The 20,103-nt window shown below is 42.0% G+C and overlaps 1 protein-coding gene across 14 annotated transcripts in view; it reads right to left on the bottom strand.

Annotated features, from left to right (window-relative positions):
- The window catches only part of LOC125887176 (pleckstrin homology domain-containing family A member 5-like), a 116,012-nt gene that overhangs the window by 9,302 nt on the left and 86,607 nt on the right, over window positions 1-20,103 (bottom strand). For 5 of the 14 annotated variants that reach the window (XM_049573805.1, XM_049573807.1, XM_049573806.1 and 2 more), the window contains 12 exons: window positions 18,663-19,143; window positions 16,485-16,568; window positions 15,657-15,776; window positions 13,338-13,391; window positions 11,522-11,602; window positions 6,464-6,526; window positions 6,293-6,373; window positions 3,769-3,918; window positions 3,551-3,652; window positions 2,763-2,918; window positions 1,125-1,280; window positions 414-534 (listed from right to left, as the gene is read on the bottom strand). In XM_049573805.1, coding sequence (XP_049429762.1) covers window positions 414-534; window positions 1,125-1,280; window positions 2,763-2,918; window positions 3,551-3,652; window positions 3,769-3,918; window positions 6,293-6,373; window positions 6,464-6,526; window positions 11,522-11,602; window positions 13,338-13,391; window positions 15,657-15,776; window positions 16,485-16,568; window positions 18,663-19,143 — 1,649 coding nt within the window. The remainder of the gene's footprint in view (window positions 1-413; window positions 535-1,124; window positions 1,281-2,762; window positions 2,919-3,550; window positions 3,653-3,768; window positions 3,919-6,292; window positions 6,374-6,463; window positions 6,527-11,521; window positions 11,603-13,337; window positions 13,392-15,656; window positions 15,777-16,484; window positions 16,569-18,662; window positions 19,144-20,103) is intronic. The other 9 variants (XM_049573809.1, XM_049573816.1, XM_049573810.1 and 6 more) reach the window with 5 other exon arrangements.

Below are 20,103 nucleotides of genomic sequence, written 5' to 3'. Positions count from 1 at the left end.
ACAGAGAATAATTAGCAGATAACTAACTTATCACAGCACTGACACACAAACCTGAGCAGTATTGTGAATTGCACAGTGTAAATTAAATCCAGACAAATGGGTCTGGGTAAATGCCACCGTATCCATGGTAACCACTGTGCGCTGAATAATGGTTGCCATGAGATTTATTTTGTGATATACTGACTTGGCGTAATGCTCTGGGGAAAAAAGCCTGACCATGTATTTATGCTCTGTGTCAAAGTGATGCCTGTTTAAATACCACGGTTACCATGGCAACTGTCAGTGCGAGAGACAAGTTTATGGGGTCACAGAATGATAATTTTATCAGGCGACTGATCAACAAAATGGATGAATCACTGGAGAACTGCACAGTTATCAGACAGCGACATCGTGTTTTACTTGGCTTATTGTACCTTTGTTTCCAGAATGTTCTCTATCAGACGGGTGTTCGGATCTGTCCTCACCGTTGCTCTCATCCACTTCTGCCACTGTGGTGAGTTCTGGTTCACTCTTGTACAGCCTGTAGTCTGGACCCTGCACAACACGCACACACATTGATTTATAGTCACTGAGAGTTCGGGTCCAAAGCGAGATATAAAATAGAAAGTGACATTTTCTCTTACAGGAGGACTTGAAAGACAGCAGCAAACAAACATCCCTTTTCTACAAAATGATGCTTTTACAGACTGCGCAATTTTAATGCATAAATATAGACAGCTGGAATAAAAACTCTGGATGTTGTTTGGGTATGACACACAATTTTATAGTCAAATGAAAAAGTAGGCAGCAGTCAGACATAGCTCAGTTTGCAACCGAGGACAGAACACAACAAAACAGAACAAAATAACAACTCTTCAACACAGAAAAAAGGAAGACAAGAACTAAAAAGAGAAAAACAATGACACGCGAGAGGCTTAATCCAATTAACTGAAGAAAAAAAAAAAAAAAAAAGATGATGGAAGTGTGGCATCAAGAAAAAAAGAGAAATGATCCAACCAAAAACAACCCAAAAGACATGAGATGTCCGTCAAAACAAAAGTGAAACCCATCACAGCAAGCAATGACATGTGATGACACACATGAGGGCTGGGTCAACCAAGAGGTCAACGAGTCAACAAGCTTACGCTGTGCGTGCCATTCCTGTGATTGGCCTTCCTGTCCTCCGGCCTGTGGAGCGTTGAAGGGCGCACACCAGCATGAGAGGGCATAGGGGGCACGTTGGGGGGGTTGGGCTCATAGGACTGGGGTAAGGGTGGCCGCGGGGGTACCGAGTCCTCCTCCTGGGGATTATACATGGCATGACAGGACAGGAAGCAAGGTGACACATGGTGCCACCACGCACGCTCAGGGCAACCACCATCTGGTACAGAGTGGTTCTGGCCCACAGGATGGGCAAACCAGCTGATTAGCCAGAGAGGGAGCTCCGTGTGCTGTTACAGGATGACTGACACATCCACTCAGTACCACCACTCATACTGTCCATGAGCAGGGCTGGCAGTCTGAGCTCTCAGCTTAAGTTAGTCATCAGCTACACAACTACACGAGATCTGAGAGTAAAGCAAAGTGAATGCTGCAACCACAGATTATTTTCATGATCTGTGATGTTGAGTTTTTCTGTAGTGAGTGTACTGAGTCTACGGGACCGAAAGGTGGTCATTTGAGTGGGTCCCAGAGCTGCACGATAATGGCCAAAATGATGGCCAAGATTAATGTATTACAGTATAATGTACTGAATTCAGGTACATTGTATGAAGCTAAAAATATAGGGTTATTGTCTACTGGCGGTCCTCTGGAACCTCCGTCTCATGCTGCTGACACCGCCGACACAGAGTTTCAGAGAGCGGGATGACGGCAGATGGGCTGGTGTAGGATCTATGCAGAGCACAAAATACTAAAACACCAACACATCACCAACAGTATGATAGTAACATTCAAAACACAAGTTTCATTCTCAGTGGTTTCTGTAACATAAAAAATACTTCAAAAATAAGTAAAGTCACGCATCCCCCATGTGGCATCTGCACACACTGCGATGTGGCATCGCAGTGTGTGCAGATGCTACCAGATAGGCAGGGATCTCTGGGGGAAGCCAAACAACGTTCATCTGCACACAATGTGATAACACACAGCTGGTTGAACATCAGCAAAGTTTCCCTGCTTCCCTTCACTGGTTCCTGTACAGCAGGGTCGGTCTTTATTCACTGTTACAATCATTAAAAAGCAAAAGCAGCATGTGTATACATTCAGTAGGCTATATCTTCAGTAGCTAGCTAGCTAACCCTACACTTTTAAGGGTTTGATTTTGGTTTTGGAACAGGGAAGAAACATATATCTTTTTCCAACCTCTCCAGGTAACGAGTATCATTAATACATGACGTGCCCCAGGCACAACATTTAGCTCCAAATCCACAAAACCAGCCTGAAAATGAAGGAAATCTGAAATGACTGCATTAGAGTCAATGGAGCATAGCTGGCCCAATGCTACGTTATGATTGGCCAGTCTGCTTCTGGGGGCGGGGCTTAGCAAAGGGTCAATTCTAAACCCAAAGATATTCAATTACCAATAATATTCAAGACAGAAAAGGAACAAATCCTCACATTCTAGATGCTGGAACCAGCAAATGTTTGGGATTTGCAACAATGACATGATGAATATCAGAATTGCTGTTGATTTATTGATCAATGTATTGATTAAAAGCCTAGCGCTTTTTAATGCTACAGAATGGTACGACCAGGTGAACTATCTGTTAGTGGTGCCTCACCTCATTTTTGTGCTTGATGAAGTTGCTCTTGGGCCCATATATGTTCACACCATCAGCAGTTCTCTGAGCTTTATTTTTACTGAGCGCCTCCATCACATCCTGAATCCTCCAAAGTTCTTTCTGGATGCGGACGTGTTGCTGGCTGGGTGGCTCGGTCTGGGTGTGCACAGAAAACACACACAAATCACCAAATATTACCTGCAGATTATTAACGTGGCATCCTGGACCCAGGAGAAGAGCAGAGGAGCAAAGAAACAGGATGATGTGTAATTATCTCCTGATGACAGCTTTGTCTGAGAGTGAAGGGCACTTAAGAAGAGGATGTCCAGGCTCCCTGCAGGCTCTCTGACTTCTCCACTCCGAATTAGCATCAGCTCTGACTCAGGCTCAACCAGGAATAACTGTTAGAACAGTTTCTCTCTGTCTCTTCACTTCTCCCATGATGAAGGACAAGATAAAAGACAGACTTAATTAAGACCTGCTCTATCATCGCTACAGTCATCAATCACACACTATGTTGCTTTGATCTCTCAGTTACCTCCCTCCTCACTGCAGCTGAGGGCACTGGAGCACAGAAATCTTCTTTACTTTCTCCACAAAGTCAAAGAAAGTGTCTACAAAAAGGATGACTAGGTGTTCAAGGGAATCTGCCACATTTTCAGCTTTCTTTGAAGCTCTGCGGTGTACGTACCCCAACCAAAGTCTAACTATTATGCCATGCCAGTGTTAGACAGAACAAGCAGTGCAAGATTAAAGCTGTGCAGCTTCAGTCTCAAGAATTATCCTACCTGAGGGCTTCCCAGTGCTTCAAGCTGCTCCAGGAGGTTGTTCTTAGCCAGAGTCACATCTCCTTCCAACTTGTCATACTCCCTCCACGACCGCTCCAACTCCTGATTGAGGAGAGAAACACTTTGTGAATGACAATATGGAAAAAAAAAACCTCTTATCTTACAAGCACTCCTAAAGTGTCCAGCGTGAGTGTGCGTGAATGTGCTGTATGACTCACAGATGAGATTCTGGAGAGTTCTCTGCAGGTGCTGAGCAGGCCGCTCTGCAGTAAGTCTCTCTGCTGGATAACACTCTGCATGGCAGCAGGGTTATCAGAGCCCATCTCTATCTCCTGGCTGGCTGAAAGCAGTGCTGTCTCCAGGGTGTGCTGAAGGGACACACAATGGATCAAATACACATACAGTACAGAGTATGTAATTTGTCAATGTAACATTTTATATCAGCTAACTTTAGTCATAATGGATGATTTAAGCCTCTCCTGTCTTAAGCTTCCTAAAAACAGTGTTGCTGCAAGTGAAATATTTTCTTGTTTGTAGTTATTGTTTAGTACAAAAATGATAACAAATACCTACAACCCAATCCTCTGGTTGCCCTCTTTGACACCACCAGAGACGATGATGTATACCTGACTCCATTCCAACACCGTACACTGTCTTTTGTCACTCCGCTGGCCAGACGGGCATTTCTAATCAGATGGAGGGATGCTGCCCGCCCACCCATGCCCCGTGACTGAGGGACATTATGCCCTACCTTAATCTTGAGAGTACTCGCACAACGTCATTTTGCCAAGTAGGACATGCTCCTGGATCAACATCCCACATCACATTCTAGGACCAACATTGCAGTGCCTCTTAGAGCTAAGCTAGTTTTCCATTATCAAGTTTGTACAACTGAACAAAAATGTTGTAAATGTGTTAACTGCAGGAATTTGAACTCCAAAATGGTATTATCCTTACTCTTTGTTAGTAAACAGCTTACTTGTTAGCATAGCCTACCTACTTAGCAAGCTAACTTGCTAATATTCTAGGCTTTTGGTAAGGTTACTTGTTAGCATAGCTACCTAGTTAGCAAGCTAGCTCACTAATATTTTCATCTATTGGCAAGTTTACTCATTAGCATAGCCAACCTAGTTAGCAAGCTAACTCACTAACCCTGCAGTAGCGGAAAAGGTTTCTGTTCAGTGTTACTGAGGATTTTGTTTAATTGTACAAACTTCAATTTGGAATACCAGGATTTTTTTAAGATGCAGCACACTGATGATGTCAGAAGGTTGTGATTCGTTGATTGCAATAATGGTCCAGGAACGCAATGTGTGATGTTGATCCTGGAGCGTACTCTACTCAATTTGTAACTCAGATACTAAGGTGTGGGGCCCCTTTCTGAAACCCTTCCAGAGCTGTCAGTTAAACTTTAGACTTTGTGTTTGTTTCTTGATCTTGTTGCTTTCTGTCAGTGTATATGACATACTGATGAAGTACTGATAAAGTTCTGACCCTGCCTTTCACAGAGGCATCTATTCTCCTCTCTTTTAATATCAAGCCTGACTCTCAGCTCATCTGTCATTTTTCTTTACTATTCAAGAGATGAAGAACCGTCCTGTTATGTGGGGTTAGTGGAATACAACGAGGAGGACTGTGATTGGATTCCATGCTTTGCTCCTTGTCATATATATATGCTTTGTTAACTTTGACACTATTGTGTTAACCTGTTGAACTTTAATAAAAATATCCTTGATACAAAAAACATGACGACAAATGCCCGTCAGCACCCTTTTCAGAGCCAAAATATAAGCAGAAACACAAACTGAAGGAACCTTGAACCAGCTATTGTTTGGTAACCGTACTTGCACAATGACTTCATTCATAAATCCACAACCAACACTGTCAATTTATTGTCTGTCAACTGAAAAATCATTTACCATGCCAATCAGTTCAGGGCTTAATCTGAATATGTTATGGTTTATTTTGTTGGTTTTTATGGGCATGGAGGTAACTTACAGCGACACAGATATCTATAGACTATTTTCCTCTGCATTTTATGCATTTACTTTCATCAAATGCCACAGCTGTGTAAGTAAAGCCACACTTTCGAATGTGTTGGTGGCATCTCAGCACACTAAACTGCCAACTCCATCAAATACACCATGCTCAGCTCCACCACACCACAGACTGTATGGGTTGTAGCTGCTGCAGTAGTGGGCCGATCACACATTTAATTAAACTGAGGAATGCTTGTGGTGATTGGCTGTGAGCAAAACCATATAAATAGTTTTTTTCTAGATCTGGGAACAAAAAGGATCAAATGCACTTATCTTTGGCTGGAGAAGTTTGATACTACTTGGTACTGGGTTATTTCGGTCAATATCTTAACAGTATCGAGCACAGACACCCAGCCCTAACAGCAACCAGTACAATGTTTTAGTCTGCTCACAGCAGACAGTCAGATATGTTAACTCTGACATAGCTATGAAACCCTTGCAAGCCAGACAACTCTTTGAAGCTGTTGACAGTAGCTGGGCTGTTAAGCATTATAACAGGCTTTTGTTTCTCTCTCTCTCTCTCTCTCTCTCACAGTGTTGTGCATATAAACTAAACCCCAGCTATTCCTGTGATTTAAACAGAGAATAAACTGTTTATTTTTTTCTGTTTATTTTTTTCCATTTGGTCCTGTGCTTCTGTAAGCATTTCAAAAAGTGTTTTGTGTGAGAATGTAATGATGACAGATGTGCGGCGTTTAGTCACCTTCTCTCTGTACAGCTGCTGAAGTTTGTCCTCCTGCGTCCTCACCACTTTGTCCTGCTCACACAGTCTGCTAAGTTTGGTCTGGGGAGAAAACAATAATCATGTGTGACACATCATGTGTAGTTGAATCATGGAGCATTGTGTCCTGTGAGAGCGCAACACGGCACTTACATCAATGTCCACTTCTTCTGGCATACATGTATAGCCATGCTCCCTGTAGCCTTCTGGACTCAACTGTGAAGACAAACAGAGCATTAGACAGAGACACCAAACACGCACATACATATTAGAATCTGGAGATCTAATGCAGTGTCATGGCAAGGCTCTCTCACTGAGCCGCGGGATTTGTCCTTGGGTAGAAACTCATATTTCACTGAATCAGACAATCTAAGTTAGCAAACCGAGAGTGGGAGAGCAGCCAGTCTAAACACAATCTCTTCTCTGGTGATTCTGGTGCCTCGCGTTTCATCACCCACAATTGTTTGTCTCTATCAGCACAACGCGGTGGTTTTATTGTAAATGCAAGTGGAAGGCGTGTAAAACAATCTTGCTTACTAAACTCTAGAGTCAGCGCATACTGTAAGCTGGGTCCACCAACAGCACATGCTCTGCCGCTGATCAGTCCAAGGACTCTGCCTGTCTGGTAGCTGTGGTCAACTGAGATTGTGCTGTGCAGTGCAGTATTATTTTAGGATAAAACAACAGATATTCTTGGGACTTTTTAGCATACAGTAGTAATGCTCAGGACAATTTTAACAGCTATTTAATTACATAAATACAGGCTAAAACACAGACAAAAGCAGTTCAGTGTCAGACTGCACTGCTGTTACTTCTACACCACTTTATTCCATTACATCACTTATGATTATTATATTACAACATCCACATTTATGTAGTTAGGAAAGCAAGTAAAGACAAAAGTAAAACCTATGCTCTACACTTGTATTAATACGGCTCAAGTATGTATTATAAAGAACAAAAAAGTCACAGTGCTCAAACAGGGAAATGATTTCAACTGCATTGGATCCCATGTTTCCAGAAAAACCATTCATGACATACTGCTTCATCATTCATCCACTCTTTTAAATCTAATCTCTACATGTGCAGTCCATAATTATCAGGACAGTGAGACTGTAAGTCTGCGTTGTCTTGTGTTAGTAGTCACATTGGATATGAAATTACATGGCTACAAAGTCAAGGCACCAACTTTGAGCTTTCATTTACATCCTTATTGGGCCCCAAAATTAGAGGAACCCAGAATAATTGAAGAAATAATCATTCTTAAAAGAGTACTGTATAAGATTTAGGGGGATTTAGTGACATCTAGTGGTAAGGATTGCAGATTGCAAACATCTGAAACGTCTCCCGGTTAGAATTCCTTCAGTGCTCCTCTCTAAAACCACGGGCCAGGTGGTTAAAATCGTTGAAAACATTGAATCAGGCAATTTCACGTTACAAATCAGTGTTTGCCAATGTTCTGTGATGATCTATGCTCACTGTTTTTCTGATCCAGATGTTAAGGAGATTTTTACTGGGAGCCATATCATCCACAAAGCTCTCTTCCTATCTAAAACAAATTAACCCAATGATGATTTTGACTAGGACAAACACTGAATAAATCAGTTTCATGCTATAAAAATCTTTGTTATTTCTAAGCTGCTCATCATAGAGGGTCTGCAAACTACATTGGGTGATGCGAAAACTCGAATATCTAGAGCCAATGCTTGCTTTATTCTTTCTAGGCTACTGTAGAAACATGGTGGTGCAACATGGCCGACTCTGTGGACGAGGATCTGCTCCCTATGTACATGTAAAATGCAAAGTCTTAAGTAATGAAAACGAAAATTCTTATTTTCAGGTGATTATACACTAAAGAAAACATACTTATTTTATATTCCATTTCTGCCAATATATCCCCCACAATCCTACACACTGGACCTTTAATATATGGTTTCAAATCATCTGCATTCAAAGACTGGTTAGTCTACACCTACAGAAACACTTCCTCCCTCAGACTCTCTGCCAGGCCTGAACTGCAGCCATCTTCCCTTTGTGCTTGTTCTGGGGCTTTTTTTTGCTTCAAGTCTAAAAGTCTGGTCTTTAACAAGTGAAAAACAGGATCATATTGCAATTCAGATCACATATCTGTTGGCTGCGTTGTTCGTACAGTAGGTTTAGATTTCAGCCCGCACTTTCAAAAAAACCCTTCAAGCTAAGAGTCTGCACTTCAGCTTCATAGACATTGTTTAATTTTACATCCAATGCGCTGGTCTACAGAGCCAAAACAACACAAAATGACTCACTATCCAAATATTTTTAGACTCCACCGTATATCAACACCCCACACTCACACCTGCACTCGTTCACACACATTTCTCTCAACACCTTTTCCCTCAGCTGAGCCACACAGTACAGTTAAAGCAGGTGGGACCCGAGAACCACATGGCATTCCACACAGAACATGCAGACTCTCCCACAGCGCGGGGGGGTGGGGGGTGGGGGTGGGGTGGGGGGTCTCCACCGTGGTGTTGTGTGGTGTGGATTACAAGTGACATGGGGAAGAGGAGGAGGGAGACAGACTACTGGCAGCTGAACAGGTGGAAATGCAGCTGTTGGCGGGCCGGTATGCCAATGAATGGGGAGGGGGGAAGGGGGGGGTGGGCAGTCTTCAGCAGCACTTTTACACCTCATGAGGCGGTCACAAAAGTGGCAAAGTGATGTCATAGCCATCGTCACACACAAGCCGGCCCTCTTTATCATTTCCACCAGCAGAACAAGAAGAAGAGGTGAGAGGGAAGAAATGCAGACAGGTAAAAAGGAAGAGTAAGTTTACCTAGAAGACCTTTTCCCTTCATCTTCATCATCCCCCACTGACTATATTAGGTTAAGAGTCTATTCCACAGCTGGTGCTCAAGTGTACTCAGACTTAAAAAACTAAATCCTAACATCAAATACATAAAGCACAGGGTTCCTACAGCTTAAGGCAGGTTAGATTTAAGACTTTTTAATGCCACTAGGAAGGAAATATAAGACCAATTTTACCAATATCAAAACTAAAGGGAAAAATACTGAGCTGACAAAATGTACTGTACAACATGGCATTTTGGTCTTGAGGGTAAAACAGAACTGGGAAATACCTGGTATTATTTGGCAGGTTTTCTTGTCGGTTTTGTTTTTCACTCTGCATCATTCCACTGCCTTGACTCCCAGCATGTGGAGTTACAGAAAATTAACTTGCATAAAATATACAGTGCTTCAAATGAATTGTGTTGCACAGGGTCAAGCTATGCTGAAAAAACTTGTTTAAATATCCAATTTTCTCTGAATTTGCACTTCCCCATGTCGTCCAGGATATAGTGACACTCTTTGCTCTGAGCATCTGAGCTGAATACAAAATACAAGTGCTGTTTATTTCACTGTCCTAACCTGCATGACTTCAATGCAAGAGGCATTCAGTAAACTTTTTTTAAGCAGATGTTAACAATTATTTTGGGATTTTACAACGGAAAGTCAGAAAAAAAAAGATTCATAAAACTACCTAGTTCTTAGCATTTTTAAGATTTTTGAAAGACTGATACTACATTTTAATACCAAATAAGGCATTATTTGAATAATAAATGAATTTAATGCTTCTTAAGACTTTTAAAGATTCACAGGAACCCTGAAAGCTGTACTGGTTGACTCCAAATTAACTGTTTACAGAGGAATAGAGTATCTGGGAAAGTGGAACATTATTGCGTCCTGCTAAGAGTGAAAATTAATTCAATTTACACAGTGTGTAAGATTTAGGGGGATTTGGTGGCATCTAGCAGTGAGGACTGCAGATTGCAACCAGCTGAATCTTCCCCCGGTTACAAATCCTTCAGAGTTCATTGTTCAGGAGGTTCTTACGGGTAGCTAAATTATCTGCAGAGGACTCTTCCTCTCCAAAACAAACAGACCCAATGATTAATGATTGGTAAAACACAGAATACACCAGTTTGGCATTAAAAATCAGCGTTTTTCAAACCTGCTTGTCACACATTGGTGCTAACTACAGTGACAAGCGCAGAAACATGAATGGCCCCATCTAAAGCCAGTGTTTGGTTTGTCTGTTCTGGGCTACTGTAGAAACATGGCAGTGCAACATGGTGTTCTCCATGGACAAGGACCTGCTCCTCACGTAAATATAAACGGCTCATTGTAAGGTAACAAAACAAAACAACTGTTTGTTATTTTGTCAGGTGGTGATACACTAAAGAAAAAATGCTTTTTATATGATATTATTATGCAATGCACATAACTGTGCACATTTCTTATGTTTACTCAAATTATTTCATTATTTATTCATTATTTTATTTAATATTTTATTTGTTTATATCAGTGTTAAACACGGCAGCATAATGCTGAATTTTATTTTAATTTTAATGCACATTTCATTTCTACTTTATTTTATGTATTACTTTATACTTTTGCACTTTTATTTCATACTCTTATTCTTACTTCTTATAATTCTGATTCTGATATTATATTATATCATATTTCTGCTAATATATCCCCCTGAGTCCTACACACTGGACCTTTAAATTATGCCATGAAACAATCCTCCTACAACTCTTTTCCACAGTAAGATAAAGCACTTAGTTATGCACTGGACTGAGAAGTGACATGTCTGACAACACACAATTAAGTCACACTAATTAGAGTCCCCCTGCCAAATGCAGGCGGCTCGGCTAATGAGAGGGAACACATTCTGCAAACGCTTATGATAAATCACACACTAACCTTCACTGGTCAGGGCACAAGACAAAACAAGAGGAGCACAGACTAGAGGCTTCGCTTCCTAAATGATCTGGGTGCAACCACAGCTTTAGCTTTTGATTTAGGACAGTCCCACAGCTAGCTGAGTGTTTATTAAACATGTTGCAACTTCTAGAGTAAACTATATCCAGCCCCCGACACACAAACTTTACAAAGAGAGTGAGGAAGGGATTTAACTCAACAGTGAAGCAAACACACCATACTACTCTTTACAAGTCATGCCCATGTTGGCATGACTTCTCATAACAAGAGGAGAACAGTCAAAAGCAATGGATGAGGAGGCGCTGGCGATACAAACGATACAGGGAGAGACCAGTCTCAAGATGCCATGAGGACTTGGACACCGGAGGAGGAGCATTGCAAAACAGACCAAAAGAACAACAGCGACTGGTGAGGATGAGGCGGAGCAAAGCCTTTGGCTGGCCTTACTTGCTGGTAAAGTTGAGGCCTTGGGGCAGAGTTCTCAATCAAAGTGTGAGTCATGGCGATTAAAGGCTCATTTTCCTTCATCTAGTCCAGTGTGGAGAGGAGCGATATGGCAAGTGTCAGTTTATAGCAGTGCTTCACTTTAGAGAGATAACACCGACAGTATTGATACACCTTGCACGCTGTGTCTCATGAAGCAGACTCAAACAGGGATGGCAACAGGAAGCAGTGAGAGACGCTTAAAAACAGGATCAGGAGGACACTAGCTGCGGTCACATGGACGATATGTCTTCAGTCTGACTGAAATGAGTCTGATTAGAGATTCCAACTGAACTTGTTACATGGACTATCAATTAAGTGACCTGATAAGATGTGCGTTTACATGGCCCAAAGCATTTAATCAGAATATAACTTCTCTGACTTGAGCAAAGTGGTTCCACCCGCTGTGAAGTATTAATCTGCTGGAAATATAACAGAAGAAGTGTTTTTTAATTCAGGACAAAAAGTACAAAAGGAGAAAAAGTGGTTCTGCCTGTTAATACACTTCAGTAAGTAGTGTAAGCCTAACCCAGGTTATTTTTGGTACCTACAAAGTACAGATGTCACATGTAGACTATTGGTAGATGCTACAATTTACCAAAGTTCCTTGAACATCTCACACACAGGCTGCTACTAATAGTGATAAATGTTTGTGTTCGGCGACTGCCCACTGCACCCTGTAACAACAACATTATATAAGATTACTGTTTCCAAACCGAAGAAATCATTTATTAATTAGAGCACTCATGTAAGAATGCAGCACTAGCAGAGTGCCAAATATTTTTCAAATTTAATAACAATTCTCTGTCATAGTCAGCAGAGGGAGGCATGTATGAAACAGCTGTTGCTGCATATTGTGTGCTGCACACAGCTACACCACCTAATGTTAACCTCACGTGGGGCAAACATGCGCAGAAATGTATTTTCCAGCCAGACAGCGAGACAATCAATCAAGTGTTACATGGTAGTAAGGCGCTAATATTTTCCCACTGAACAGATTATTAAAGGTTTACACCACCCCTCTCCACCCGATTGAAAATTTGTTCTGATCAGGCAAGTCTCTTCTAACGGAGGTGTATACATTAAGTATTTTTACTCTGACTGGGCTGTTATTCTGGTTGTTAGTGGAATATTAGGGTCCATGTAAACGCACCTACTGTAGTGCAAAGCTCTAACTGAAGTGCAAAATTACATAATTCTCAGTGGTTACACAAATCTAAGGCTTGCTAATTTAAATATGAAATTACTTTCTCTATATTTATGATCAGAATAGCGTTATTGTGCTTCTGTGTGCTATATATTGCATATTCGTAATTACTCAAACTCTCAAAGCACTTCAGAGCAATAAAAAAACAGAAGATGAAATTTCTTTGCAGGCACTTAACAGTATGCACTGTATATGGAAGACATATATCATGTCCACATCTACAGACTATAATAATAAAGCGATATCCAGATGTTTAGTTAGTACAGCTGACAGTGAGTTTAGGGTAAATAATATTCTGACTGATGAATGAATGACTAAACCCATCTAAGGAAAGGCATAGCAAACTAGCTTAGGTTATAAATGCTGTGGTGTGTGACACTGGTTCATGCTATGTAGCTGTGCCTATAAAAATGAACATTAGATAACCTAATGATAAGCTAGCTAGGCATCAAACAGGAAATCAAATGGTCTTTTTCAGCAGACAGCACTGACTAATACAGTAATAGCAAAGCATTAAATGAGTTCAGTTCATGACAGGAGGAGACAGGGCCATGCAGTCATGCATTACCCCACCTGATTGTCCAAATACAAGAGGTTCCTTTGGAGGTGATGGGAGAGAATGTCGTTCTAACGTCAGCAGCAAAAAGGAGAGGAAATAAAAGGCAACAACAGCGTGAGACAAAAGAAAAGGACGTCACAGTCTCTCACAGATGCTCTCTCTCACACAAACACACAAGTGTGTCATGTACAGTGTACCCAAAGATAACCGGACAGAAAGGAAGGCAGGACAAGTCAAGGTGAAGAAATAAGGTCAGGCAGCAGGTGTGCTAAATACAGGAACAGAATGAGTGTACTATGGGACATGAAAGACTACAGCTCCATAATGACCAAATGGCCACATACAGACAGAGAAAGCATTAAGCTAAGGCTGAAATAATACTTACATGACATCACTTAAAGTGCAGGTCTATTATCTATTTATTTATGAGGTTTTTATATAATTCTGTAGCTTCCGTCGTGTGTCGTATGTATCCCAATCTGAACTTTCAAGTTTTGGTCGAGGTACGTTTGTTTTAGTGTCAAAATACTATTTTCCCAAGCCCTTCGAAAAAAAATTTCTGTTGCGACCTTTCAGAGGTTTCTGCATAATGATTTTGCCACAAATAAACCCAGACCGTTCTCATTCCAAAGTCATCAAATATCACCAATTTGTCAGTGATTTCGGTATCAAACACCAACACCAAAAGCCACCTTTTGAGGCAGTATAATTCTTGGACGGGCGGCATCAGTTCATACCGCAGCCAGATGGGACCTGTTGCAGCAGTATGATACACCACCAGCAGCATCAGTTACCAACGCTGCCAGTAAAGACGTAATATAAGGAGCTGCAAAGTCCCTATGGGGCCGGCAGGAAGGGTGGTGGATAGGTCCAACCAACCCCGGACTTTCACCCGGGAGGCTGGTGCTCACTTCCCATGTGAATTAAGAGCCAAACCGTGCTTTTGTTGCCTAAACCTAACCATGTGCTTTTGTTGATGTCCCAGCGTTGGTTTTGACATCCCTGAACATCAACAGCAGATGCAGGGGGGTACTTTGTACGTAATATGTAAATGTTAAAGTTCACAGACAAAGCAGTGATATGCGAAGACTTGGGATTAAAACGTGTTGATAACCCAGGGTTTGACACTGACCATGGCCCGACGGCTGCAGCCACAAAAAGTTATTCTGCTTCCACCAAGTTTAGGGGCTTGGTCCCCCGTGGGGCCAAATTTAGGGGCCAGTGCCTAAAAATATTAGTGTTTATCACTATAAAGCCCCTATCCCGCCAAATGTGAACTTTTGTGACTGAGCCAATTGAAAGATCGATAACACAGAGTTCTCAAAGATTTGTGTGTTACTGATCCTCCGAATTAGCTAAATTTGCCTAACCAGTTCATCGACACGGAAGCTAAGAAATGTACTGCTGTGAACACCACGTTAGTTGAGTTTGGATCCGAGTCTTGTGGCTTTGAAGAGAGCAATATAACAGCTTCAGTTCCCTGTCGAATTGGGCTGTCTGACAATAAGGTGAAACAGTGAAAATACAGTGAATATGGATAAATATCCCTTTCAGTATTAGCTGCTCTGATCTACATCACTGCATTTTGCTAACCGTGACAGCTGAATGGGCATTTCCATTTGAAAAACTCAGAAAAGAACGCAGATGGACCTGCCCTTTAAACCTGGTGTGAGTCTCTGGACTCTAAACTGACTAAGCTACACAAGGTAAGGCAACTACCTTTGGCTATACTGGCAGAAGGAGACTCTCAAATAATTTGTAGAGTAGTCGGTAAAAAAACAGTGCAAAAGCGATTACAAACCTAAATCCTCGTACCCAACCATTCTCCACCTCCGGCCTGGTTGACCTACATCAGGAACAGTCAAATCTGTACTCTGACGTCTTAGAAGAGACTTAAAATGCAAAAATCCTGAATTAACATTCACGTATGCCAGTGGCCTTAACCTCCTTAGTCGGTCACTCTTTAAGCTTGCCAAATGAGTTTCATTTCTGGCTAACATCTGTCCGGACAATTTAGGGAATTATAATGACTCAATCAACTGCTTGCCCAATTTAAAATGGATCAAATATAATGATCTGATGAACTGTATAAAGTCGGACACTGGTTGATCACTGGTTGAAATATGATCAACTGACAACTTCAAGCCAAAGCAAACTCCTGTATGGCGAAAATGCCGACTGTAGCGCCTTTTCTCCTTAAACCAGCCATGTGTGAAGACCAAAAAAAAAAAAAAAAATCTCCTGGATCAAGATGGATAATGGAGGTGGTTAAAGATGGCATACACACCACACGCTAACACACAAGCCTGCAGGGGTATCTCTGGGGGCCTGACCTTTGGGTTGTCGCCATCCATGTTTAGTTGCATAAGCTGTGCTACAGTGTGCTCCCGGATACTGTTTAGCTCTGCCTGCTGCCGCCGCAGCTTTATCAGCAGCAGAGTCAGTTCCTCAGGCTGCAAGGGAGGGAGGAAGGGAGGGAAACACAGCCACAATGAAACAGGGACACACCGCAAAGGGAGTGGGAGGGGAAAGGAGAGAACACACCAGGACAGGAGATTTAGAGGTATGAGGCTCCCAATAGGTGAACACTTGCTTTATCTATTGAGTTTTCATGCAGCTCAGGAGCATGAGATTATCCAAGGTGCAATCGTTGTCAGCGGCATGCAAATTCGACACGTCCAGAAGAAGAGCAGTTCAGCATTTATTACAGAATCCAGTTCACACTTTAACAGCTCCATGAGGACATAGCACTGTGCACGGCGTTGACATAAATTCCTGATCTGGCTTAGAGAGTTGTGAGTGACAGGGTTTTTAAGTCTCCACTGATGTGAAGCAAGTCAAAGGAGCTCCTGAAGTGAGCATACCCTAAATCCTACCACTTGGAACATACATTTGAGTTCTGTCTAAATCTGTCTCTAAAGATTCTGTCACAATGTCTTCTTGGAAGGGAATGAAGGACAGAAAGAGGGAGAGGGAGAAAGGGAGGGTAGGTGGCATTATAAAAATAGCCTTGTCTTTCAAAGAAGTCCAATTAAACCCAAATGAATAAGTGTGTGCTCTACACACTTATTCGAGCGTGAAATTACTGGATGGTGTATTACAGAAATTTAGTTAGAAGATGCAGATGGGCACGGAGGGGGAAAACACGGATGAGGACTTACTGTTTTGCCTTGGAGAGACTGGGCAGTGATAGTCTGGACTGGAATCCCTGCAGGCATAGACCTCCTATCAGGTGGGTAGGCATACTGCAGGACAGTGAACAAGAAACAAAACAGCCTATAATTTAACACTGTGGACTGCTTTAAACAATCATTCACAGTAAAAAGATTCAAACACAAAGAAACAGTGTGGATACACCCTGCGTGGTATTTCGCCATTTTTTTGTTTTATGTGCCAAAGTATTGTGACATCCATCTTTGATTCCTGTCAACACAAATACAATGAAGATGAATGTAGTTTTGTTTGTGCTGCAGAAACTGGAAACTTGGATTCATTCTTGACCTTCAGGAACAGTCTATGTGACAAAATTAGCCCTAACACTCTAAAGGCGAGTAAATGGACCAAAATAACCCCGTGGAAGAATCCACAAGAAAAGCACTGGAGCACTCAGATAACTTGTGATGAATTTATTTATGATTAATGTTTCGACGCCAACTGTGTCTTCATCAAGTAAATGGATGCTTAAAGGTATACTATGCAGGAATTCTTGGTTACTGTTTGTAAACAGTATTGCCAGCCAAAGAGAAAGCCAACCCCAGATTTGTTTGCATGCTGTTTTGGCTCAATTCATTTCCATTTTTCAGCGCTGTGTCCACTGTATCTGTAGCTTTCCTTTTGATGCATGCTGCTTATGGTCTGGCACCTGGCTATGACCCTTTTATTAAGTCCCAACCTCACCTACACGCTGTGCTCAGGGACGTCCTGGCCATAGCACAACAAGTAGAAAACTAGAATTACCGCCTCATGGTTATATGCCTCCGCCAACCAGTCAAGCTGCAGTCAACATCCATGTCTGTCCAGACTCATATGTAGCCATGACACTAGACCAGTGATTACCAACTGGTGGGTCAAGGTCCAAAAGTGGGTCCATTCTGAATCAACAACAAGTGATTCACAAAGAAACACACTTTGTTTTAACATACAGTAAATTACCTGCACAGAACTTTCATTTTGAAGTGCTGTTTCCTGTTGCAGAGTGAGTGACTAATGTACAGCTACTTGACAGAGACAGCAAACTAGCTTAACGACAGCCAAACTTACTGTAAGTATCATGCCGAATGTATTTAACTGTGTGGACCTTGAACTCTGGACCCCGTGGCTGGACCAGTTTGGAACCACTGCACTAGACAATGCTTCAAATATGGAAGTTACAAATTCTAATACACGGATGCTATACACACATCCTCACCCCAGCAGCACAGACAATCTATACAATCACCACAGTTTCAAGATGGGCACCCAAGATTAGTGCCACAAATTCAGTACAAATGTCTCCCCATCTGTTCCTAAGACATGGCATTGAGTAATAGCCAGAAAACGGTTTGTGCAGAACATTATGATGTCACAGTGGAGTTGACCTTTGACTTTTTGGCTATAAAATGTTGTCAATTCATGATTTTATCCTTTTGGATGTTTGTGTGAAATGTTGTCATAATTAGCGTATGAATTCTAGAGTGATGGCCAAAAAACGTGTTTTGCGAGGTCATAGGGAATTGACCACAGAGATCAGTCATCCTTGAGTCCATGTGGACGTTTGTGCCAAATTTGAAGAAATTCCCTCAAAGTGTTCCTGAGATATTGTGTTCACGAGAACGGAACAGGCGGACAACTGACTCCTGCCACAGTAGGGCGGCAGATAAATACTCCGCCATACACTTCTACTGGATCATAAGTGATGATTAAGAGGGAACACTTTTGTGTATACATACGTTTTTGAGTCTATAAATTATGTTTTAGACTCATACACTCATAAATGCATCGTTTTTTGTTAGGAAATCTTGCTCATTATACCTTAAAGAAAAGACTATTTTATTACAACCCAAAACTACATTTAAAAACTTAATCAGCAACATTTTCACAGAAACAGTGTCGCTGTTTTTCAGGATAATCCAAAGGACACGCTTTCAACAGTTTTTAGAAAGACTATTTCCAAAGTAAAAGGTAGTTCTAATGGAAACTGAAGCAGCATGTTCTGACACAAATTGTTAAAAGAAAAGTTTTAATGAAATTTTTAATGCAGGGAGCATGACTCACCTCCATTTTATATCAGGGATAGATCTCAAAATCTAACTAGATATCACTAAAGTGATACATTTTTTGTAATATGTGTCTTAACTGACCTTGTTGAGTGGTGGCCTGTGCCGCCTGTCGATGCTCATGTCTCCTCTGTAAATAGGAGAGGACACCTCTGAACGAGCACTGTTCATGTTGTAGGATCGCATCGGAGAGTAGCCACCATACACAGACAGGGAGCCGTGGGAGGGCGAGGGGGGGATGGAGTGGCTCGGTGCGGCGTGCTCCGACAGGTTGATCATGGTCTTGGGACTGGCCATATTGCTGTACAGCCCCTGCGGCCTGCCATAGCTCTGCCTTTGCTGCCACTCAAATAACTGCCACATGGTGTCGTCGCGCATGGAGCGGCGCTTGTCGACTGACGAGGGACCCAGGGCCTGGTCGTACAATGATGGCGATATGCTGCAGATGCTGTCCCGTTGCGCCATGCTATTCCTGGGCATGCTGCAGTAGCCGTCGCCATAATGAGGCATGTAAGGTACCCGATGGCTTGGCATGTTTCTTGGCAGCGTCTGGTACGATGTGATGCTGGGGAGAAAGAACAAAAAGAAGAGATTCATTCAGTTGATCAGCAGAGACGCTTTCATTAGTGTTTGTTAGTATTTTTATTAGAGCTTTGCGACCAGCCCTCAAAAGAGGTACAATAATTTAATTATTCCTCAACTACTGTGTAATTTAATTAATTTATCTCCCTAAAATGTGATATAGACTCTATGTGGCAGGATCAAGGTAGAATGGAGAAGTTGTGTTTTTCAATTAGACTTTTATTACTTTGCACTTTTTTAAATAACACCAAACAAAAACACCCAATTATAACTTGCTAGCAATGTCTGTTGTGAAAAAGCAAATTAGGGAAAGTTTCCTGTTTGCCTTTTATAAACTTTGTATAGCTGCAAAACACCTCTAGTCTGGTCCTCTGTATGGACTCAAACCGGACATTTTGTTTTCAAGAACCCCCCCAGGACAAATTAGACCTTTCCAGTGACAACAAAGCTTTGAAAAGCTCCACTTAGTGAGTCCAGTGAGTTCAAAGTCAGTGCAGCTGGCATCGAGAGGGCTTCCTATTAAGACTCCCTGACAGATCGTGGCCAGAACACTCACTGGTCTGTAAAACCCAGAAGCATTAAAAAAAAGGCTCGTGACTACATGGAAACTAAACATCATTCTGGAGGACATGCGTGTAATGACAAACAGAGCTTGCTGAAAGAGTTGAACAGCGAGGGAATGGAGAGGGAGACTACACGCTTATCACAGAGGACCACCACTGAAGAAAGACCATGGACCTTGTTGTGGCTTTATCCATGATAACCTTTTTAAATTCATGCACTTTCAAATAAACTGACAGAGGCAAGGCTGTGTCAAACATTAGCACAAGCCAGGCGGCGGTAAACAGATGGAGAGACAGACACGCCGACAGACGGGCAGACAGGCAGGCAGGCAGGCAGGCAGGCAGGCAGGCATACAGACGCAGTAAGAGAGCAAGTTTAA

Source organism: Epinephelus fuscoguttatus, linkage group LG4, assembly GCF_011397635.1.
Source record: "Epinephelus fuscoguttatus linkage group LG4, E.fuscoguttatus.final_Chr_v1".
Classification (NCBI taxonomy): Eukaryota; Metazoa; Chordata; class Actinopteri; order Perciformes; family Serranidae; genus Epinephelus; species Epinephelus fuscoguttatus.
The sequence above is the reverse complement of the archived record's forward strand: the minus strand, read 5'-3'. Positions and strand labels throughout refer to the sequence as shown.